General features: G+C 39.4%; 1 protein-coding gene across 1 annotated transcript; it reads left to right on the forward strand.

Annotated features, from left to right (window-relative positions):
• The first annotated feature begins 820 nt into the window (after positions 1 to 820).
• On the forward strand, positions 821 to 23,984 carry MTFMT (mitochondrial methionyl-tRNA formyltransferase). Its single transcript, XM_045449441.1, has 9 exons — positions 821 to 1,089; positions 2,882 to 3,091; positions 5,595 to 5,717; positions 7,474 to 7,576; positions 8,692 to 8,767; positions 13,184 to 13,275; positions 20,196 to 20,274; positions 21,124 to 21,206; positions 23,556 to 23,984. Exons 1-9 carry the CDS (start codon positions 869 to 871, stop codon positions 23,751 to 23,753), a joined length of 1,185 nt encoding a protein of 394 aa, XP_045305397.1. The 5' UTR covers positions 821 to 868; the 3' UTR covers positions 23,754 to 23,984.
• Positions 23,985 to 24,739: the final 755 nt, after the last annotated feature.

Here is a 24,739-nt window from a genome sequence, read left to right on the forward strand (position 1 = left end):
TAAGACTATGTGATGGGAAAATGTGTTAAGAGTAAGATTAGAAAGGAATCTAATCTTCACTCTATAGCCATAAAAAAGATGTGTGATCATACATGAGAAAGCCACTGTGTGGGCCTCCAGAATACAGAATCTAAGCACTAATGGCCCTTACAGGTCTTCTGGAGACAGCTTCTCTGATTTTTTCCCCTGAGAATCTCCCCCATAGCATCGTTCTGTGTGGGAGGGAACCCACAGGATAGGGGCAAGACTGGGGCCTTCGATTCATCAGAATGTGAGGAAATAACTGAGCCTCAGTTTCCTCAGGTACAAAATGGGGACATTGACTTGCCTGGTACATAGGATTGCGATGAAGACCAAGTGGTTAGGATCACAGACTTTGGAACAACATGAACTAGCTGTCAGGACCTCAGGTAGGTAATTCTCTTAATTTCATTGAACCTCGGATTCTCTTCAATAAAATGATAATATTTACCTTGAATGCTTGATATGAAGATTAACTGATAAAATGGCTATAAAATGCTTAGCCAAAGCATGGCATACAATACTCAGTAAATATTACTTATCATAATTACTTAATGAATGATATTTTATTGTCTGAAAACACATGATTTGTTCCCAAAAGACTTCTTTTGGGAGACTGCCTAAATCGTGCAAATAAATGCAACAAAATTCACGGGGACCCATGAGCCCGCAAATTCCTAGTTAACTCCAACACAGGCGGGCCACGCCTCCAACCGTGCAGGCCACGCCCCCAGTCGCTAGCAGAACCCGCCCTTCAGCGCTCCTCCCCGGCCCCGCCCCTCCGGCCTAGCACGCGCTCGCCTCCCATTCCGACGCGCCTGCGCAGGGTAGGCTTGCTTCAGAGGCTATGAGGGTGCTGGTGCGGCGTTGCTGGGGTTCTCGGCCGGCTGGTGGCGGTCCGGACGCAAGGCAGATCCCCCAGTGGCGAGCGCTGGCCGGGCTTGGTGCGTCCCCTGGCGGGGAAGACGGCCGGGGCGTCCGAATCCGCGAGAAGCCGCCCTGGCGGGTGCTCTTCTTCGGTACGGACCAGTTTGCCCGAGAGGCGTTGCGGGCGCTGCACGCCGCCAGGTACCGGGGCCGGGGCTTGGGGGGCCCGGCTGCCGAAGGCGCTGCTGCCGAGCCACTGCGCCAGCTCCGAGGGCTTGGACTCCTCGTCAGGGATAGCAGCGGCGCCGGAAGGGTCTGGGCCCAGATCTTGGCGTCTCCGGGCGCCCGGAAGGTGCACCGTTCCCGTCTGGTCCCTCCGGTCTACACTCCGGCTCCCGGCTTTATCCGTTCTCCTAGCGCTACCGGGCGCTTCAAGGGGCCAAGCCCGCGCTAGTCGTTTTGCATACCTCATCCACCACAGCCACCACCCCCTTGCCCCATTTGTGTGTAAGGAAACCGGAGCTCGGAGAGGTTAGGAGATTGCCCAAGGTCATCAAATGAGCTGGTTCGGCCTTGAAACGGGGTCTGACTTCAAAGTCCTCCCCTTTCCACTTAGTCCTTCTGCCTCCTCTTCATCTAATTTGTACCCTCCAATCCTTTGGGCTTCTTGCCGGTCACAGGCATACCCATGTCTCACTTCCCTGCCCCCCATCTCCTTGTATGCAACGGGACTCAGTTTTCTGGAGCCAAAATGAGGACATAGTCCACAACCGAACTACTTTGAACTGAATAAATTTACAAATCAGAACTCTTAGGTATACATTTAGTATTTCTGAAATTTAACAAATCTTATTTACAGGGGGAAAAAATTGAGACCCACTCTGTTCTGAAAGTCCATATGGTATATGGTAGTGGCTCTACCCATATATACTGCTCTGCCTTCTTTCTCCCAACTTCCGTTTGTTTTTTCCCCACTCCGTTTTTTCCTGATGTGTCCCCAACACTCATTTCTGCCTTCTTCAAGTCTTCCCTGCAGATTCTACACAGCAGCCCTCCTATTGACTCCCCCGTCAATCCCCTTGTATCATATCCCTCCCTCCAGTGCTCTGCCCTGGCACCCAGAAACACTCCCTTCATACATGTTCCCTTTGCATACCCTCCCTGATGTACTCTCCACATGCTGCTTTCCCCAAATTGCCTCCAGAATCGCACTGCTTGTGTGCTGACCTTTCTGCTGATGTTTCACTTGGCAACTCCATTATTCTTGTGCTTTGTCGCTATATACTCATTTTCTTATTACTTCTCCATACCTGATGCGATACCTGCTAAATTAATTAACCCCACCCCCGGGTACTGGAATACTACACAGCAGGTAAAAAGAAAGTAGTAGTACTAAATGTACTGCTATGAAATGATGTCCATGGGTGTGTGTGTGTGTGTGTGTGTGTGTAAAGTATTTATTGTTTGACTAGCACATGGTTGTGGTACAAAATTCAAAAGGTTCAAAGGATATACAGTGAAAAGTCAGTTCCTGCTGCCTCTATCACTTCCCAGTTCCTCTCTTCACAGACACCTACTGTTTCCAGTTTTTTATTTTAGAAATGTTCGACAGATATACAAGCAAGTGTATATTTAACCCACTTTTTAAAAAGACTCATAAAATGGTGTATATATAGTGTTAAGAGGAAAAAAACAAAATGTAGAGCAATATATATAATATCCTTGTTGTGTAAAATGTCTGTACTGTATGTGTTTCTGTATGCACAGGAAATTTCTATAGTCATGCCATCCAAACAGTAGCCACTAGCCACATGTGGCTTTTTAAAAATAATTAAAATTAAATACAAAATAAAAACTCAGTCAGTTGTACTAGTTTTAATCACTTACCCTTAAATGTTTTGTGAATTTAACCACAAAAGTACTGTGGAAGTATGGGAGGTAGTTTAGCTTTGAGTCATTGTCTTAACATTTTCTTCCAATCTTTCCAACGTAGGGAAAACAAAGAGGAAGAGTTAATTGAAAAATTGGAGGTGGTCACAGTGCCCTCCCCATCACCAAAAGGACTGCCAGTGAAGCAATATGCTGTCCAATCTCAGCTTCCCGTGTATGAGTGGCCAGATGTGGGATCTGGAGAATATGACGTTGGAGTGGTAGCTTCATTTGGCCGACTTTTGAGTGAGGCTCTTATTCTTAAATTTCCCTAGTAAGTTTTTTTTAAAGGAAATAAAGTATAGAGGACTTGGTCTTTGCATATGGGCCTGGTGTTTAAAGTGCAATGACTTGAATTCTAGTTCTGCTGTCTTTAGTATTTTAAGGTAAAAAAAATTGTGTTGGTGTCACGAATATATGATGCTCTTGATCTATGGGCTCTCACTCACCCTCACTTAAATTCCTTGTTTATGGGGACACCTGGGTGGCTCAGTGGGTTGAGCTTCTGATTTCAGCTCAGGTCATGATCTCACAGCTCATGAGTTCGAGCCCCCCATCGGGCTCTGCTCCTGTCAGCACACAGCCTGGTTCCAATCCTCTACCCCCCTCTCTGTGCCTCTCCCCTCCTTGCGTCTTCTCTCTCTCAAAAATAGATAAACATTAACAAGAATAATAAAATAAACTCCATATATATGCTGACGGCTCCCAAATTGTCCCTCCAGTTCAGATTTCTCCCTGAATTCCAGGCCGCTGATGCACACTGCCTCCTCCACAGTTCTGCTTGGGTGTCTGATACGCACCTTACACATAAGGTGTTCTAAACTGCATTCCTGAACTTGTGCCCCAAACCTGCTTCTCCCTACATCTTCATCTCAGCAAATGGCAATTCCACCCTTCTAGTTGTTGAGATTCAAAACCTTTCAGTCATTCTTATTGCTTATCTCACCCCACACATCAGTCCATCAGGAAATTCTATTGGCTCTGCCTTCAAATTCTATCTAGAATCTGACTGGCTCTCTCAACACTTTTACTGCTGTTCTCACTGTCATTCTGCAGTAGCCCCCTAACTGGCGTCTATTCCTGTCCTTGGCCTTCTCAGTCTTTCACCAACCCAGCAGCCAAGCAGGGGAGAGGCAGAGGGAGAGAGAGAGAATCTTAAGCAGGCTCCACGCCCATCGCAGAGCCCAGTTCGGGGCTCAGTCTCACAACTGTGAAGTCATCATGACCTGAGCCAAACTCAAGAGTCAGACACTGACTGACTGAGCCACCTCGGTGCCCCAAAATGATGCTTTTAAAGCAGAAGTTTGATCATGTCATTCTGCTCAAAATTCTCTCGTGTTTTCCCATCTCAGAAGAGGTCAGAGTCCTTATATGGGCCTACCTACTGGGTTTGGTCCCCTCCTTGCTGTCTTAGTGTTATTCCTCAGGTTCACTCCGCTCCAGCCACACTACACTGGCTTCTCTGCTGTTCTTGAACTTGCCCAGCATTTACCTTCTTCAAAATCTCTGTACTTATTTCCTCTGCCTGGAATATGTTTGCATGTCTTATTCCCTCACCTCTTCACATCTTACTGGTAAAATTTTCTGTGACTCCTATTAAAATTGTAGTCTCCTACCTAATACTCCTACTCCTCTGCTTTATTTTTTCCCACAGCCCTTAAAACCATCTGGCAGACTCTTTGCACTTTTTTGTTGTTGTTTATCTCCCACCCTTTGTGCGTAAGCTCCCTGAGGGCAGAATTTCTTCTCCTTTGGTTCAGTGTTGCTTGTATCCCGGCACTTAGAACAATGCCAGCACATGAACTGTGCTCAGTAAATATTTGTTGGATCAATGAGACTGGTCTGAACAAAGCTTTGAATATAAGACTCTTATCTCTTAGACATACACTCCCAAGTGCATATTCCTGCGGTGGAGACATCATTAAACTAAGATAGCTTACTTAGTAAATGATTTAAGTTGCTCATCTATGGGCAATACGTGTGTTAGGGTAAAAAAAATACATCATTGGATGGGGATTCAAGAAGCTTGTTTTAGGCATTCTATATGCAAACTAAGTGAAACAAGGGTAATTATGTGACTAAACTATAAACATTCACATTGTCCATGAGATGCACAGTAGGGTTTGAGTAGTTCTTCTCATACAGTATAAAAGGTATTTTTTGCTTTTATTTAAAAACTCCAACGGGCGCCTGGCTGGCTCAGTCAGTGGAGTATGTGATTCTTGATCTTGGGGTTTTAAGTTCAAGCCCCATGTTGGGCGTAGAGATTACTTAAAAAGTAAAGTCTTTAAGAACTCCCAGACATCACTGATTATTGTGGAACACCTTTGGAACAGTGAGTTTGTTCTTGTTCTGTTTTTAATTGAGTTTCATTGGCCTTTTATGGTAATAGAGTAAACTTAATCTCTGGCTCCCTTTACTGATGATATAAGACTAGATTGTCTTTTATTTATTTTTGAGAAAGAGAGAACACACGAGCAGGGAAGGGGCAGAGAGAGAGGAGACACAGAATCCCAAGCAGGCTCTGCACTGTCAGTGCAGAGCCCGACGCAGGGCTCAGACTCACCAATCGTGAGATCATGGCCTGAACTGAAATTGAGAGTAAGGTGCTTAACCAGCTGAGCCACCCAGGCACCTCAAGTATAAGACTAGATTTAACTTTGTTTTTCAAACTTTCTAGGGAAGTATAATGATAAAAAGTAGCATATTTGTTTAGGTAGCAGGAACTAAATGGTAAAGCCCATTTGCACACTAATTTCTGCCTTTTTCTGACTCAGTGGCATATTGAATGTCCATCCCAGTTGCCTCCCGAGGTGGCGTGGTCCAGCGCCTATAATCCATACTGTGCTTCATGGAGACACAGTTACTGGAGTGACAATTATGCAAATTAGACCTAAAAGGTAGAAGATATTTTCTTTTCTCTAGACTTTGTAATTTTCAATGTTGCTGTCAATCTGTTTGGAAGGGACATGGGAGTAGATGAATGGATGGTGCTAATTCCCCTTAACTCCAGAGTGCCTTCCCTTTCTGTCTTTTCCTGGTTTCTAACACAAACTATATGTGGTTTTGTATTATGAAGTATCTTTTTATTTTTTTTTTTAATTTTTTTTTTTTTAATTTTTTTTTTCAACGTTTATTTATTTTTGGGACAGAGAGAGACAGAGCATGAACGGGGGAGGGGCAGAGAGAGAGGGAGACACAGAATCGGAAACAGGCTCCAGGCTCTGAGCCATCAGCCCAGAGCCCGATGCGGGGCTCGAACTCACGGACCGCGAGATCGTGACCTGGCTGAAGTCGGACGCTTAACCGACTGCGCCACCCAGGCGCCCCTGAAGTATCTTTTTAAAGTCCTTGTGAAATGTGTGGCTTGTTAATTGAAATAAATTATACCATTAACAAGTGGATTTCTTTAAAAGATGTGTAAATGAGAGGTGGATTTTTGTATATTAGTTGTTACAAATCTCAGTTCTGTTAGCCTAGGTTTCTGTGGTCAAAAATTTTTGGAACCTGAAATAAGACTATATTGTATGCCAATGTGTAATATAACTGTCTTAAACATTTAATTTTTTAAAAATCATACTATGGTTTAAGAAACAGGATTATATTAAGTTGCTATCTGTTATCACCTAATGTCCCCATAGAAAATAATTCACAGGTTCACAAGAACAGCTGCATATCTGGGATTTGCTTTAACTAACTTCAGAAAAAGGGAGGAACACGTGAAACAAGTTGCAAAACTTTGATGATTCTAAAATCTGGGTGATGTTATTTGGGGATCAGGTGACAATTCACTCTAGTTTTATGGATGTTTGTAATTTTCCATAGTAAGAATTTTATTAAAGCTTATAGAATAGAAATTAAATTGAAATTAAATTGGAACTATAATTAACAACCACAAAGTTAAATATTTAAAATAAAGCATATTTCTAATAGAAGTTGATAGCCAGTATTTACAGAGCTAGATGTAAAAATGTAAGACTATGGGAATGCAAATACACTTGTGCCTACTTATAATCACCAGTGATTATAATCCAGGCAAAACTCTTGTCTTTTGAGAAAGGAATTACAGGAAGAAATCATTATGAATTTAATTGTACTTCCTTGGAAAATCAATTTTTTGCTCTATGCCTTCATTGTATGAATAGAAACTTTTTAAATACTATTTATTGCTAAAGGTAGAATTATTATTTTTAATGTTTTTTATTTTTTATTTTTGAGAGAGAGACAGCGTGTGAGCAGGGGAGGGACAGAGAGAGAGGGAGACAAAGAATCCAAAGCAGGCTCTAGGCTCTGAGCTGTTAGCACAGAGCCTGAAGCGGGGCTCAAACCCATGAACCATGAGATCATGACCTGAGCCAAAGATGGACGCTTAACAGGCTGAGCCACCCAGGAGCACCAAGGTGGAATTATTTGTAACTGCAATTAAATCCCTAATGTGCAGCTTCATACTTATTTCCTTTGGGAAAAAATAGATTTAAGATCTAAATACAGGCAAGATTTTACTTATCTCAGACTGACCTTTCTCTTTGGCTAATGGCTAACAGTCAAATTCACAGCCAGGGTTAAACTATTCTTGTGATGTGTAAGCACTCATGTAGACAAACACATTGATCTTAAAAAATAGTAATGTTATCATTTACTTTTTCTTTTCTATAGGTTTGACGTAGGCCCAATTCTCAAACAGGAGACGATTCCTGTGCCACCTAAGAGCACCGCAAAGGAACTGGAGGCAGTGCTGTCAAGACTGGGTGCCAACATGGTACACTTATCCCATATCCCACTGCTTTCTACTCATTCAGTAGGTCTTCTAACTGTTTATGATGAAAGGAACACTTCCATGATGTGAAATTTTCAGCTGTTTTCTTTTAAGTGATTTCTATCCCTGGCTTTCTAAAATTTAGGTTGGCATTTCTCATGTAAGTCTTTGAGAAATTTATCGAGTAGGTGCTTAATAAAGGCCCTCAAATGAAATGCGTGTGTTTCTGTGGTCCACCACACCACGTTTCATAGGCCTTTAGACTCTTCTTCCCAGTCTCACCCTCAGTCTCATAGAATCACCTGGTGCCCCCATCAGACTGGCCAGCGGCCATTCACTCGGTGACTGGGCACTTCTCCCACTTCTGTGCCTGTGCAGCCACCATCGCCTCCACACACACTGGAGCTCTGTGGACCCCCTGGCTATACACGAGCTCTTCAGCTTTGTGTAGCTTGAATGTGCATACAGTAGGTCTGAGTGAATGCTTAGTGACCAAATTAATGATTTTCACATGAACTAGTTAATTTTCTATAGAGGACAGTTTTCCCCCATCTAGATGGTGCTTTCTAATCTAGGCACTCGCCTCAGAAGTGTTTTTGTAATAGTGGCTCTCATTTATCGAGCACTGGCTCGTGTGCCAGGACTATTCTAGAAACTCTGTAGACTTATTATTATTATTATTTTACCTTCCCAATAAACTTCTCAAATAACTTTTCCACAATACATGCTAGTAGGTGGTGGAATTGGGATTTGAACCCAGAACTGTGTGACTCCAGAGTACATTCTCCTTCTTTGAGGCTCCACTCCCTTCCCTCCCTCAGGGTCAGAGTGTGGATTCTGGAGCACATGCTGTCCTGACACCAGAGCTTGCATAGCCAGGCAAAGCTCAGCGTTCTCTAAAAGCATAACATTGCCCCATACCCTGCAGAGAGCAACATCCACACTCAAACTCCATTGAGTAGACACGTGTCATCACAGCTTAAGCCAGTTTACTGCCCTGCCCTGCCCTGCCACACAGCTCCTTCAAAACGTTTGATAGTGTCATGGTACTGAATTATAATGTATTTCTGTTTTTGTTCTCATCTTGAATGTGTTGCTCTCTCTCTTTTTTTTTAAAGCTTATTTCAGTTTTGAAAAATTTGCCTGAGAGTTTGAGCAATGGAAGGCAGCAGCCAACTGAGGGAGTGACACATGGTGAGCGAGGACTGCGGAGACCCTTCCCTCCTCCATGAGGTTTTGTCTGTCATGATAGCACCTGAACGTCCTGACTTCCTCACTTGCACATTTCTCTTAATTTTGACTAAAGATTTAGTGCCCACTTGCATGTCCCTTTCCAAAGAATGGTTGGTATGGTCTCCCTTCCCCTCTTACCCTTGTAGCCTCATGAAGGTGTAGAAATTTTTTCCCACTTTATATGGAAAAGTACCAAACAGAGTGAAGTTAAAAGATGGTGAATACCTGTTTTATCCAGAGTCAACAATTATTTAATGTTTGGCCACATTTTCTTTCTGTGTGTGTGTGTGTGTGTGTATTTAGTACATATGTTTTTTTAAATCTTTTTTTAATGTTTTTTTTTTTTTGAGAGAGAGACTGTGTGAGTGGGGGAGGGGCAGAGAGAGAGGAAGACACAGAATCTGAAGCAGGAGCAGGCTCTGAGCTGTCAGCACAGAGCCTGACATGGGGCTCAAACTCATGAACCAAGAGGTTATGACCTGAGCTGAAGTCTGACGCTTAACCAACTGAGCCACCCAGGTACCCCTATGTAGTACATATTTTTAGATTTCTGCTTAATCGTTTGGAAGTATGCATTGTAACCTGTCATCCCTAAATACTTCAGCATGCATCTCTTAAGAGAAATGAACAGTTCCCTAATAGCATCTAATATCCAGTGCATATTTAAATGTTGCTAATTGTCTAAAAACTTATTTTTTAGCCATATGTTTTTTTCAAACTAATATCTAATTGTAATTAGTTGTTATGTCTCCTTAATCTAGAGTAATTTCTCCATAAATTTTTTTCCTTCCATGTCATTGACTTTTTGAAGAGACCAGGCTAGTTGTCTTTCCTTCCAGTGTTGTTTTAACTTGTTTTTCTAGCCCTTAGATTTCTTGTGAATTGGAAGTTTTAAAGGCTTGATTAGACTCAGGCTTGAAGTTTTTGGAAAGAGTATTTCATAGATGATATTGTGTTCCAATGATATTTGTTTCAGTTTGTTTTTAGTTTTAAGGATTGCTTTTTATTTTTATGATTTGTTTCTTGAACATGTAAAACATTTACGTGATTCAAAAGTCAAAACTGTTTAAAAGGATATACTCAGAGAAGTGTTGCCTCTGTCTACCATAATGTCTACCATATGTCTACCCTGCCATAATACCAGGGTTGTATCGAGGCTGGTGAGGTTAAGTTGGATCACTTGGTTGAGTCCAGTACAAAGATTTGTTTCCGCTTTTGCAGTGGTAGGTAATCTGTGGGGTAATGCTTTGGCACCATGCAAACATCCTGTTCTCTAACAACCTTTCACATAATAATTTTGGCATGGGTTGATGCTTCTTTGTTAAATGATTTATTTCATTAGGGATTGCAAAAATGGTGATTTTCCAATTCCTTTTACCTTTAATACTTGACATTATTCTGTAAAGAAGAGCTTTTCATCATTAATTGAAGATGAATTTTAGTTCATCCAAAAATGGTAGGATCAATGCTTGATTCTTTCTGTAACTACCAATTTTTAGAGTAAGAAGTGGGTGCCATAATCACCTTCAATTATGGTAGCAAATGAGATTTTTAAATTATTATATGACTCATGAATTTTCATTTATTGTGTTTTACAGTTAGTTGCATTTATAATTCTTTGTACTGCTCAAGTCATCCCAAATTTGGCCAGTGGAAGCCCCTTAAAGTTGGGTCCTGTATCCTTTATTTTGTTTTTATTAAAAAAAAATTTTTTTTTAATGTTTATTTACTTTTGAGAGAGACCGAGGACAGTGTGAGTAGGGGAGGGGCAGAAAGAGAGAGGCGGAAACACAGAATCTGAAGCAGGCTTCAGGCTCTGAGCTGTCAGCACAGAGCCGGACACGGGGCTCAAACTCTGGATCATGACCTGAGCCAAAGTCAGATGCTTAACTGACTGAGCCACCCGGGTACCCCTGGTTCTGTATCCTTTGACAACCCCAGGTAGTTTTTGAGTGCTTCTTTGCTTTCTTTTTCTAAGATGTCCCAGGCTCACTTTGTGAATTCTCAGCCTTGTTCATTTTAGCAGGGGATGATATTTAGAAACAGTCTGGTGCAACTGTGTGTTCCAGGTTAATGTGTCAATAGACAAGGTGAGGTATTATATATATATATTTTTAATGTTTATTTTTGAGAGAGAGAGAGCACGCGCACGTGTGAACAGGGGAGGGGCAGAGACAGAGAAGGAGACACAGAATCTGAAAATAGGCTCCAGGCTCTGAGCTGTCAGCACAGAGCCCGACACAGGGCTTGAACTCTGAACAGCAAGATCATGACCTGAACCAAAGTCAGACACTTAACTAAGCCACCCAGGCACCCTGAGGCATTATATTTTTTAAATAATACTTGAGTTCATACTGTTACTGATTTAAATTTTAATTTCAGGGCTTTTCTTATATTTTCTTTTAAACTGTTAATACTTTTAAAAATTAACACTGACCTATTTATTTAATTGCTAGGCATAAAATAGTTTCAAAATTACAACACCAGTATTACTACAAACAGTAAAACTACTGAGTAATATTTCAGATTTCTCTGCAGTTTTTTTGTCCATAGACTATATATCCTGCTAAGAGTGTGCAGTCGGAGTACCGTGTTCAAAACTTACTGGAGATGATTATTTTTTCCATGTGGTTTTGTTATCTAGTTTGATATATAGTTAAATTTATTTGCTTCAGTTTGTTTTTAATTTTCAGAGTTGCTTTTTTTCCTCTTTATGATTAAATTTGATTTTTTGAATCACATAAAACATCTCTGTGATTAAAAAATTTAAGCCATTTGAGGAATTATACTCAGAGGAGTTTCACTTCCATCCCTAGTTCCTCCTTCTCGTTTCCCTCCCTCTATAAGTAACTAATTTTATGACTTTCTGATTTAGCCTTCCAGTTGTTTCCTTTTATCAAAATAAGCAAAACCACATATTTTTTTATTGATTTTTCCTTTTTTTCTTTCACAAAAGGTGGCATAAAATATACACTCTTTTGTACCTTTGGGTTTTTTTTAACTTAACAGTGTACCCTGGAAACCCTTTCCTGTCAGTAAGAAGAGATTTTCCTTGTTCCCTTTTTTTTTTTTTTTTTAATTTTTTTAATGTTTATTTATTTTTGAGAGAGAGACAGAGAATGAGTGGGTAGGGGTAGAGAGAGAGGGAGACACAGGATCTGAAGCAGGCTCCAGGCTCTGAGCTGTCAGCACAGAGCCTCATGTGGGGCTCTAACCCACAAACTGTGAGATCATGACCTGAGCTGAAGTCAGATGCTTAACTGACTGAGCCACCCAGGCGCCCCACCTTGTTCCTTTTTATAGCAGCATAGTTCTTACTTGTGTGGGTAGATCATAATTTATTCAACAGATCCCCTATTGATGGGCACTTTGGGTGTTTTCAAGCTTTTGCTATTTCAAATAATACCATTGTAGATAACTTGGAGCATATTTTACTTTGTAATCAAATAGATGAGAAATTGCATCTTGGAGTAGTTTTAGTTTACGTTACTTCTATGAGTGAGGTTGAGGATCTTTTTATATGTTTAAGGACTAATTGCATTTCTTTTTTCTGGGAAAGGACATTATATCTTTTGCCCATTTTTCTATCACATTTTTGGTCTTCTCAGCTTTTAGGAGTACTTTATATAATAGATTTTTAAAAATTTTTCTTTAATGTTTGTTTATTTTTGAGAGAGAGACAGAGCGCAAGCAGGGGAGGGCCAGAGAGTGAGGGAGACACAGAATCTGAAGCAGGCTTCAGGCTCTGAACCATCAGCACAAAGCCTGATATGGGGCTTGAACTCAGGAACTGTGAGAGCATGACCTGAGCCGAAGTCAGACTTCACTTAACTGACTGAGCCACCCAGGTGCCTTTATGTAATAGATTTAAATAAATCTATATGATATAAAGTACTCCTAGACATATTATTATAATATTACATATATATATATATATATATATATATATATATATATACACATATAGATTAGCATATAACTTATATTTGTTATAAATCTAAAGTATTGTGATAAAAATTATAGATACTTTCAGTTTGTTTTTTTAATTTATGACCTCTCTGTCTTACAAAAGGTTGTTTTTAGTAAAAGCTTACTTTTATGTAGTCATATTTATCATTCTTTAATTGCTTCTGGATTTTGAGTCATTCTTAGGAGGGCTTTTTCTACACCCAGGTTATAAAGAAATTCACCCATTTTTCTTATAGTATTTGTATAGTTAATTTGTTTATTTTTACTTCATATTATGGAAAATTTCAAACATATTCAAAAGTTGAGAAAATAATACAAGTTCTCTTATATCTATCATTCAGCATCAATGTTACCAATTCATGGCCATCGAACCTGATATTTATTCTTGCTGTTGGCTTTATCTTTCAGCCCCTAAGATTTCTGCTGGTACCAGCTGTATAAAATGGGAGGAGCAAACTTCAGAGCAAATATTCAGACTTTATCGTGCCATTGGAAATATAGTAAGTTGGAAGTCAGATTGCAGTTTTACTTAATTGTCTTTGTGTGTGTGTGTGTGTGTGTAAATATTTTTATTTAGGACTGAATCTCAAACCTAAGAATCCTGAAATTCATTTTATTTTTAAAACTTAAAAAAAAAATTTTGGCCAAATATAACATAAATTTACCATTTCAACAATTTTTAAGTGTATAAATCAGTAGCATTAAGTGCATTCATTTCATTGTGCAAACCATTGCCACTGTCCATCTCCAGAACTTGTTCATCATCCCATACTGAAACTCTGTACCCACTGAACACTGATTCCCCCATCTCCCCTTCCCACAGTCTCTGGTAACCACTGTCCTGCTTTCTGTCTCTTAGAATTTGCTTATTCTAGGTACCTCATATAAATGGAATCATACGATATTTGTCCTTTTGTGTCTGGCTTGTTTCACTTTGCATAATGTCTTCAAGGTTCATCAATGTTGTAGCATGTATCAGAATGTCATTCCTTTAAGTTTTTATATGGGCTTTAAGAATTACAAAGCACTTTTGAATATATATATATATATTGCAGTTTCCCATAACCAAGTTTTATTACCCATTTCATGGATGAGGGGAATGATGGGTGCCCCATCACTAAATAATATAAATCTCATTCCTAATCTATTGCTTTTTCCAGTACGTCTTTCTGCCTGTAGCCAATTTTTTACAACAGAATTCTTAAATACTCAGTTTCTACAGATAGTATACCAAATGGAGTTGTAACTTTAAATTACTTATTTATTACATAATTCTTTATTTGTACTTACAGTATTTATTAAATACTTACTAAAATACCTGGGGTGCTGGGCTGCCTCAGTTAGTGGAGGATGTGACTCTCAGTCTCGAGGTTGTTAAGTTCAAGCCCCACATTGAGGGTGTAGAGATTACTTAAAATCTTTTTAAAAAACTAAAAATAAATACTTATTAAAATGCCTGAGGGACGCCTGGGTGGTTTAGTAGGTTAAGTGTCTGACTCTTGATTTCAGCTCAGGTCATGATCTCGTGGTTTGTGGGTTCGAGCCCCATGTCGGGCTCTGCACAGTGCAGAGCCTGCTTGGGATTCTCTCTCTCTCCCTCTCTCTCTCTCAAAATAAATGAGAATAAACTTTAAAAAATAAATAAAAATAAATAAATAAATAAAATGCCTGAGTTAAATTCTCAGTTCTTTGACAAATTTACTGTTTTTTTTCCCCTTCATTTTGATAGCCTCTTGTGTTGTTTGAACTCCAGGCCTACCAAGTGTGGGATTTTTAATGGACCACCTGTTATTAATGTTGGTTAAAAAGGAGAGCTGTCACTGAATATCTCTAGCGTGCCAAGTTCTTCAGTGAAGATCACAATCGCATATTGTGGGTATTATCTGATTTTAAGTTGATGAAATTGAGGCTTGAAGTAGAGAATGGATGGTTATTGAATGATGTTGCACAAGGTCACATTTTTAGTTCGTGAGAGTCAGGTTTTGAACCAGATCTGTCTCACTATAAACCTTGTACTTTCCCCATTGCAGCAGAATGACGTAGGGAAAGGAACATGGACTTTAGAGCCAGACAGAGCTGGGTTCCCTCTTGTCTCTGCCACTTCCTAGTTTGGTAGACTTGGGAAAGTTATTTAGCTTCTGAGCTTTAGTTTGTTCATCCGAAAATTAGGGCTGATATAATGTATAAGAAGCATCTAGTATAGTTTCTGGCAAAGGGTAGGTACTCATTAAATGTTATCTGCTATTATTCACGTATTCATGCATTCATTAAACAAAATATTTTTTGAGAGCCTATTATGTGTCAGGCATTGTTCTAGGTACTAGAAATACAAATGATGTGAGAAGATGGAAACAAGCAAATAAGAAAAATATCAGTGTGATAAATTTTTTGATGAAAATTAAAATAGGATAATGTGATAGATTAACTGGAGGTTATTTTAGATTTGGTAGATGGAGAAGGAATCTCTGAACTGAAATTTAAGTTTAGATCTGAAAGACAATAAGGAGCCAGTCATGCCAAGATCAGGAAAAGAGCATTTCAGACAGAGGGAGCAGCTAGTACAAAACCTAAGGAAGACTAAACAAGATAAAGACCTCACAAGAAAAGAAAGCCATGTGAATATAGCGGCTTCACAAGAATAGACGTCACAATAAAATAGGCTTTACAATATAGACTTTACAAGAAAAGAAAACCACCTTATGAATATAGCAGCAAAAATCCTCAGCAGAATTACCAAACCAAATCAAACAATGTATAAAAAAGGATTATATTCCATGACCAAGTGGGATTTATCTAAGGAATACAAGATTGAATCAACATAAAAAAATCAATCTATTAACATACCATATTAATAGAATAAAGAGCATATAATTTACTCAATAGAGGCAGAAAAAGCATTTGACAAAATCCAACACCATTTCAGGATAAAAATGTTCAACAAACTAAGAATAGAAGGGAACTTCCTCAACCTGACAAAAACCCACAGCTAACATATTTAATGGTGAAGGCCTGAAAGCTTTCCCCCTAAGATCAGGAATGAAACAAAAATGTCCACACTCACCACTTCTCTTCAACATTCTACTGGAGGTTATAGCTAAGGCTCTCAGGCAAGAAAAAAGAAACAATACAGAATCAGACTGGAAAGGAATAACTAAAGCTCTATGTACAGAATCATAAAGAATCCAAAAGAAACTTTTAGAGCTAATAAGCAGTAAAGAAGACCTAAGTAAATGGAGAGACCTCGTTGTTCATGGGTTGGAAGAATATTGTTAAGATGGCACTATTCCCCAATTGATCCACAGACTCAATGCAGTTCCTATAAAAATCCCAGTTGACGTCTTTGCAGAAGTTGACATGCTTATCGTAAAATTCATATGGGATCCCAAGAGACCCGGAATAGCCAAAAAATCTTGAAAAAGAAGGACAAGATTAAAGAACTCACCGTTCCTAATTTCAGAACTTACTACAAAGCTTCACTAATGAAGACAGTTGGGTACTGATATAAGAATAGACCTGTTTCTCAATGGGATAGAATCGAGAGCCCAGAAATAAACCTTCACATTTGTGGTCAATCAATTTTTGATAAGGGTGCCACCATAGTTTGATGGGAAAAGAATAGTCTTTTTTTTTTAAGTTTATTTTTTTAGATAGAAAGTATGAGCAGGGGAGGGGCAGAGAGAGAGAGGAAGAGAGAGAATCCCAAGTAGGCTCTGTGCTGTCAGTGCAGAGCCTGAAGTGGCTCAAAGTTGAGATCATGACCTGAGCCAAAACCAAGAGTCGGACACTTAACTGACTGAGCCACCCAGGCACCTCGGGAAAGAATAGTCTTTTTAACACGTGGTGCTTGGACAATTGGATATCCACACTCAAACAAATTTGGATTCCTACCTCACACCATGTATAAAAACGAACTCCAAATGGATCAGAGACCTAAATAAAAGAGCTGAAATGATAAGACTCTTGGAAGAAAACCTAGGGATTAATCTTCATGATCTTGAATTAGGCAATGGTTCTTAAATATGTTGCCTAAAGCTTAAGTAACCAAACTAAAAATAGAGAAATTGGATTTTTTTTATATATTATTTTTGAGAGACTGAGACAAAGTGAGACTGGGGGAGGGGCAGAGAGAGAGGGAGACACAGGATTGGAAACAGGCTCCAGGCTCCGAGCTGTCAGCACAGAGCCTGACGCGGGGCCCGAACCCACAGACTGTGAGATCATGACCTGAGCTGAAGTCGGACGCTCAACCGACTGAGCCACCCAGGCGCCCCAGAAATTGGATTTTAAAATTAAAACCTATTGGGGCTGCAAAGAACACTATCAAGAAAATGAAAAGACAGCTTACAGAGTGGAAGAAAATATTGGCAAATCACATATCTGATAATTGTCTAGTATCCAGAATATATAAAGATCTTATACAACTCCACAACAAAAAGACAAAACATCGTCATTAGAAAATGGGCCAAGCATCTGAATAGATATTTCTTCCAAGAAGATCTATAAATGGCCACTAACAACATGAAAAAGTGATGATTTTCATTAGTTGCTACAAAAATACAAAACTGTACAGAGATACCACTTCATACCCACTAGGATTGCTATAATTAAAAAAACAATAACAAGTGTTGACATGGATAGGGAGAAATTGGAAACCGTCATACATTGTTGGTGGGAATGTAAATGGGTGCAGGTGCTATGGAAAATAGTTTGATAGTTCCTTAAAATATTAAACACAGTTACATTACTATATAATGATCCTTATCTTCTATAATTAACCTTTTCTCTCTACTGAGAACAAGCTTGTGCTATAACAGAATGAGAACCTAGGAGCCAGGAGGTAAAATTTGATTCCTAGAGCTCCCATTTACTAACCAAGAGCAAAACTCTTTTCTGGGTTTCTGCTTTTTTACCTCTAAAATGGGGTTAATGACCATGTCCACAGCTGCCAAGATCAAAGGAGATAAACCTTGTGAATTAAATCCGTGCAAACATATGATTTTGACAGTAATGATGGTGGATACTGAAATGACTATATTCTTACCATCCCTTTGCTTTCTGTAATGCTGTGATGATAAGGTGAAGATGATCTTTACCCTCCTCAAGAGCAAGAAGAATATATTCTGAACAAGAACTATATGTCTTGCATGTTTATAACTCTCAGTAAACATAAACCTTTTTTTAGTCAGCATGTTTCAAAAATATTTTGATTTCTTTGAAAGAAAAAACTTACATACATGAAAATTGTTTCATAACTCTTACTGGAAGTGGGTGAAAGAAAAATAAGTCAGCAAATTTGAGAAGAGGCTATTGTACTGGGGCGCCTTGGGTGGCTCAGTCGGTTAAGTGTCCGACTGTTTATCTCAGCTCAGATATCGAAATCAGGGTCCCAAATTGGCATGAAGCCTACTTTAAAAATGTTTAAAAATTTTTAAAAAAATTAAAAAAGAAGAGGATATTGTACCAAGACATGTCACATTGAAGATCATGAACACCTATGAATCAAATGTATTTAATTCTTTGATGCAATGTTCAAATCTTTGCAACAACCTAATTCTTCTGAAAATTAAATGTCCTCTTTAGGGAATCTCATAAAAAAAAGCATTGAGCTGAGAATGAGAAAACAGATTCTGGTGCTTGGCTCTCCTAAATAACTGTGTCTAAACTTGGGAATATAGCTGCATTCTGTGGGCCTCACTTTCCTCATCTATGAAATGGAGGATTGAACTACAGCCTGAAAATCAATTTATTTACTTCAGAAATTTGAGAGAACTTGTGTCCTGGTATGTGTTAATTTTTATGAGTCTAAAATCAAAAGTGGCATTTCACACTGTGGGGAAAGGTGAGATGGATTGTCCAGTAAATAGGGTTGGGACGACTGAACTGGTTAGCCATTAGAGGAGGAAGCCCTCAAATCCTGCCTTTCAGAGTCAACATAAAATGTAGATGGATCAAGCATTTAAATATAAAAGAGTAAAGCCACAAAGAACTGGGGAAAAAACACAGCTGAATAATTTTACAGTATTAGTAATCTTAAAGTGTGGGATAGCACTTTTAAGTTTGACATGAACCACTGGAGTCATGAGAGAAAAGATTGGCTAATATTACTACAAAAAACTAAAAAAAAGTTACACATAGGAAAAAATTACTGTACCCAAGATTCAAAGTCTACACACTGGGAAAAAACTATTAATAGTAGTAAGAAATGGAAAGTAATTGAAATGTCCATCATAAAGGTTTTGGTTGCATAAATTATGGCATAGTCATAAAATGGAATATTGTACAAGTACAGCAGATAAAGACTGAAATAGACATGCGTGCACTGATGAAAGTTGCGCACGCTTATTGTTAAGCAAAAAAGTCCCTTTGAAAAACAGTACGCTCTAGATTTTTGTAATATTTGTAGAAAAAACTTCAAGGTTATACACATCAAATTGTTAACAGTGGTTACTTCTAGGGATGGGAGTACAGAATACTTACTAAGTTTCTTTAATGTAATTGTGGTAATGCATTTTTTATAATGAACATAAATCTTACATTAGAAATGTTTTTTTTGTTTGTTTATTTTCGAGAGAGAGAGCATGAGCAGGGGTGGGGCAGAGAGAGAGGGAGATGCAGAATCCGAAGCAGGCTTCAGGCTCCGAGCTATCAGCACACAGCCTGATATGGGGCTTGAATCCATGAACTATGAGATCATGACCTGAGTCGAAGTCAGCCGCTTAACAAACTGAACCACCCAGGCGCCCCTTACATTAGAAATGTTAAAAAAATATATAAACATTGATTTTTTTTTAAGTTTATTTATTGACTTTGAGAGAGAGAGCAAGCTGGAAAGGGGCAGAGAGAGAGAGAGAGAGAGAGAGAGAGAATCCCAAGTATACACTGCCAGCATGGAGATCATGACCTGAGCTGAAATCCAAAGTTGGTCGCTTAACCAACTGAGCCACCCAAGAACCCCTATTGATTTTTATTTATTTATTTTATTTGTTTATTTTTAAAAAATTTTTAAATGTTTATTTATTTTTGATAGAGACAGAGCATGAGCAGGGGAGGAGCAGAAAAAGAGGGAGACACAGAATCCGAAGCAGGCTCCAGGGTCTGAGCTGTCAGCACAGAGTCCGACACGGGGCTCGAACTCACGAACCGTGAGATCATGACCTGAGCCAAATTCAGACGCTCAACCGACTGAGCCACCCAGGCGGCCCAAACATTGATTTTAAAAGAGTGTTTTAAGGTCTTACAATCTTGGAGACTTATGTAGGAGGCCACACCTGTGTTCTGTTTTGTAAGGTTTAGAGACTTCGCTCCCAATTCCTCTGTAATGGGGAGAGAAGTCAGACCATAATAATACAAAATAGTAGTTGAAAAGGGTTTGGGGGTTAAGTGTATTCTTTTATTATACCTTCTTTAATTTTCTTTGCAGATTCCGTTGCAGACACTCTGGATGGATAATGCCATTAAACTTCTGGAACTGGTAGAAGTTAATAGTTCAATCCTCACTGGTACTAACTTTTGAACAGCTGATGTGGAAAATGTTTTCACTATAGTCCATTTGAAAATGTGTCTTTTTTACCACAGGTTACAGTTACTAAAAATAAGAGTTCTTTTAGTTTGTGTCAGTTCAATAATAATTATATTTTATATTCATTTATTGTCTTGCTCTTTGCAGTGTCCATTCACATGTATTTTTTCATTCAGTCATTATAAGAATGTGGGAAGTAGGCAAAGCAGTGTTACTATCCTATTTTAAGCTCTGATTCTTTATACTAAGGTTTTCAGGGAGTGCAAAATGATTTGGTCAGTTTCATTCTGGTGAATATCATAATGAAAATCTTAGTGAGAATCCTAGACCAGGGTGTAGCATTTCATGACACAGTCTGTTCATTCTAAAGCCCATCATTGCCTCCAAATGTTAACTGAAGGAGTGTGAGTCACAGAGGGAGCTGGCCCAGCACAGAAGGAGTCAGAGTTCCCCAAGAATCTAAGACTTGTTTGGTCATGGATAGAAGGGCCAGCTTAGATCCTAAGCTTCCTGTATACCTCTCCACTGGTAGATAGTTATTTCCCCCAAATGGTCAAAATTTCTAAATTCAGCATTTTTAGTTTATCTTGGGAGACTGGGTGAAGGACTCATAAGTTCCTATGCATACTGAAAGCTTCCCTTTGAGTTTGAGATACACACAGCATTATGGCTCCATTGTAAGTTTGGATTACAAAGTCAGGACATCAGCAGGTATGCCCTCTCCAGTATTAGTACTGCCTCCCAGGATGTTTGTTTGATTTTTCAGAAGCGCCATGAAGTTATTTATAATAATTATTTATTCTAATAGCCTTTTCCCCCCGTTCTTTAGATCCAAAATTAACAGGACAACCTGTTATTCCAGGATCAGTAATATATCACAAACAGTCACAAATACTGCTGGTTTGTTGCAAGGTACATTTTTCTTTTAGTTTTAAACTATACTTGTTTTACTGAGTTTAATCATTTTTAGTTAAGATTTTACTCAACTATTTATCCATCAGATTGAACATTGGCTCAATCTGGGCAGTTTTTGTTTTGTTTTGTTTTTTAATATTTATTTAGTTTTTTGAGACAGAGCATGAACGAGGGACGGTCAGAGAGAGAGGGAGACACAGAATCTGAAACAGGCTCCAGGCTCTGAGCTGTCGGCACAGAGCCCGACGCGGGGCTCGAACTCACAGACCGTGAGATCATGACCTGAGTAGAAGTCGGACGCTCAACCGACTGAGCCACCCAGGCGCCCCTCAATCTGGGCAGTTTAATTTTCTTAAGAAATAGTTGAATCTCTAGTATAATTTTTTTAAAGTGATGTTTTACCAAAGCATTATTACTCAAAGAAGATTCAGTAACCTTAGTGCTTTCTTAAAAGAAATTTGTATATTCTCATAATCCATTGTAATTAACAAGATCTTGTTAAAACTAACAAGTCTTGGGGCGCCTGGGTGGCTCAGTCGGTTGAGCGTCCAACTTCGGCTCAGGTCATGATCTTATGGTCCGTGAGTTCGAGCCCCGCATTGGGCTCTGTGCTGACAGCTCAGAGCATGGAGCCTGCTTTGGATTCTGTGTCTCCCTCTCTCTCTGACCCTCCCCTTGTTCAGCTCTGTCTCTCTCTGTCTCAAAAATAAATAAAACATTTAAAAAATTAAAAAACAAAAAAACTAACAAGTCTTGGGGCACCTGGGTGGATCAGTTGGTTAAGCAACTAACTCTTGATTTTGGCTCAGGTCATGATCTCACAGCTCATGAGTTTGAGCCCCATGCTGATGGCACAGAGCCTGCTTGGGATCCTCTCTGTCCCTCCCCTGTTTTTTTTCTCTCTCTCTCTCTCTCTCTTTTCTCCCTAAACAAACAAACAAACTTAAAAAAACCAAACTAACAAGTCTTGTTTAACTAGCAAGTTGTCTTGCTAATATGATGATCACAGAAGACAGACATATGAAAGTATGTAGCTGAACTACCACAGTGCTGGTATCCTACTTGCTTTTAGTGTTCAACAGTGGTTAAAGAGGGGATTTCTTAACTATTTAAAAATGACTTGAGGGGCACCTGGGTGGCTCAGTCAGTTGAGCATCTGACTTCGGCTCAGGTCATGATCTCACTGTTGGTGAGTTTGAGCCATGCATCGGGCTCTGTGCAGACAGCTCACAGCTCAGAGCCTGAAGTTTGCTTTGGATTCTGTGTCTTCTCTCTCTTTCTGCCCTTCCCCTGCTCACAGTCTCTCTCTCTCTCTCAAAAATAAACATTAAAAAATGAAATAAAACAAAATAAAATGACTTTAGAACCATTATTATTTAATGACAGTGGCCTGAGAGCTGTTGCACATTTTTTCCATTTCCTGGTATTTTCCTTCATGGTGTTTATGTGCAATGTTTCATGCTCAAGAGGTTGTGTTTGAAATGTGTGATAAGAGCGCCTGGGTGGCTCAGTGGGTTAAGTGTCCAACTCTTGGTTTCAGCTCAGGTCATATCTCACAGCTTATGAGTTCAAGACCCACATTGGGCTGTGCCCTGACAGCACAGAACCTGCTTGGGATTCTCTCTCTCCCCCTTTCTTCCCTCCCCCACTTGTGCGCTCGCTCACTCTCTCTCTCTCAAAATAAGTAAACATAAATAAATAATAAACTTATTAATGAATGAATGAAAGAGTGGTAGAGTGATCTGACCTACACAGACTATAGATACAGAGCTTCCACATCAACCTCTCTTCATCTTTCTTCAACTTATTCTCGAACAATGTAGGGTGCACATGTTTGCTGTCCTTGTCTGGGTCTTTATATATCTGTATTGCAAATCTGCAGTTTACTCTCATAGAAGATGGGGTTGTCTGAACATGTGAGTTTGAGTGCCACCAGTTATGTCACGTCGGACAAATCACTCACCTCTGAGCATCGGTTTTCTCTTCTAAAATCAATTCCCTCTGGGGATGATAGTGGATCTGCCTTTTAGAGCAGTTCTATTTTTGATGACCAGTCATAGTAAGATATATGGACATACTCTAAAAACTGTAAAGTACCATGCAAATATAAATCTTTATTCTGCTTCCTTTATGTTTAAATAGGTTTAATTTATTCAGTTCTGTACATTTGTTATCACTCAGTAATAAATGCAGTCAAAGAAACGTGTATGTTACTTAGTACAGTGCTGTCTGCAGCTAGGCATTTGGTAAGATTTGTAGGTTTGTTTGTTCTCATGATAAAAGTTCTATAAACTAAAATGTAAGAGTTTTGCCACCACTGTCTAGTCACTGTCTTTTGCTCTTTAGGACGGTTGGATTGGTGTTCGATCAGTGATGTTCAAGAAAACGCTAACAGCTACTGATTTCTACAATGGATACCTGCACCCCTGGTACCAGAAAGATTCCCGAGCTCGACCAAGCCAGTGCAGATTTCAGACTCTCACACTGCCAACAAAGAAGAAGCAGGAAAACAAAATTGTTGCTATGCAACAGTGCATTAAGTAGTTAGGAAGTAGATGGACAAGAATCTACTACATATTTGTAATTTATTAAAAGCCTTCTTTACAGGGAATTACCTTGACTTTCAAAGAAGATGACACTGTTGGAGGGAAAGATTATTGTCAAAAGATGAATTACCTCACTTCCCATTTTTTGTTTAACAGTAATTAAAGACTACTTTTCTATTTGAATAACCAAAAAAAGCTTTAAATAAAATTTAATTAAAATAAAATTTTTGGGGCGCCTGGGTGGCTCAGTCAGTTGAGCGTCCGACTTTAGCTCAGGTCATGATCTCCCAGTTCGTGGGTTCGAGCCCCGCGTCAGGCTCTGTGCTGACAGCTCGGAGCCTGGAGCCTGCTTCAGATTCTGTGTCTCCCTCTCTTTCTCTGCCCCTCCCCTGCTCATGCTCTGTCTCTCTCTGTCTCAAAAATAAATAAAAACATTAAAAAAAAATTAAATAATAAATAAAATTTTTATTTATAATGTGAAACTCAAGGAGATTTTATCTTTCCATAAAAGCAAATGCAACTAGTGTGTGTGTGTGTGTTTGCGTGTGTGTGTGCCCCCATTGATTATGCTATCATTTCAGCAGTATTTAATCTACATTTCTGACTTTCAACAAGCAGTAAAGTCAGCTCTTAAAAATTTATACACCTTCGGGGCGCCTGGGTGGCTCAGTCGGTTGAGCGTCCGACTTCGGCTCAGGTCACAATCTCGCGGTCTGTGAGTTCGAGCCCCGCGTCGGGCTCTGTGCTGACAGCTCGGAGCCTGGAGCCTGCTTCGGATTCTGTGTCTCCCTCTCTCTCTGCCCCTCTCCCGCTCATGCTCTGTCTCTCTCTCTCTCTCTCTCTGTCAAAAATAAACATTTTTTAAAAATAATAAAAAATAAAAAAAATAAAAATTTATACACCTTCTAGTTTTTACAATGTAGTAAACATAATATTTAATCATCTCTGTCACATGGATTTATAGTATAAATTCATATTTTACAT

Source organism: Leopardus geoffroyi, chromosome B3, assembly GCF_018350155.1.
Source record: "Leopardus geoffroyi isolate Oge1 chromosome B3, O.geoffroyi_Oge1_pat1.0, whole genome shotgun sequence".
In the NCBI taxonomy this organism is placed as follows: domain Eukaryota; kingdom Metazoa; phylum Chordata; class Mammalia; order Carnivora; family Felidae; genus Leopardus; species Leopardus geoffroyi.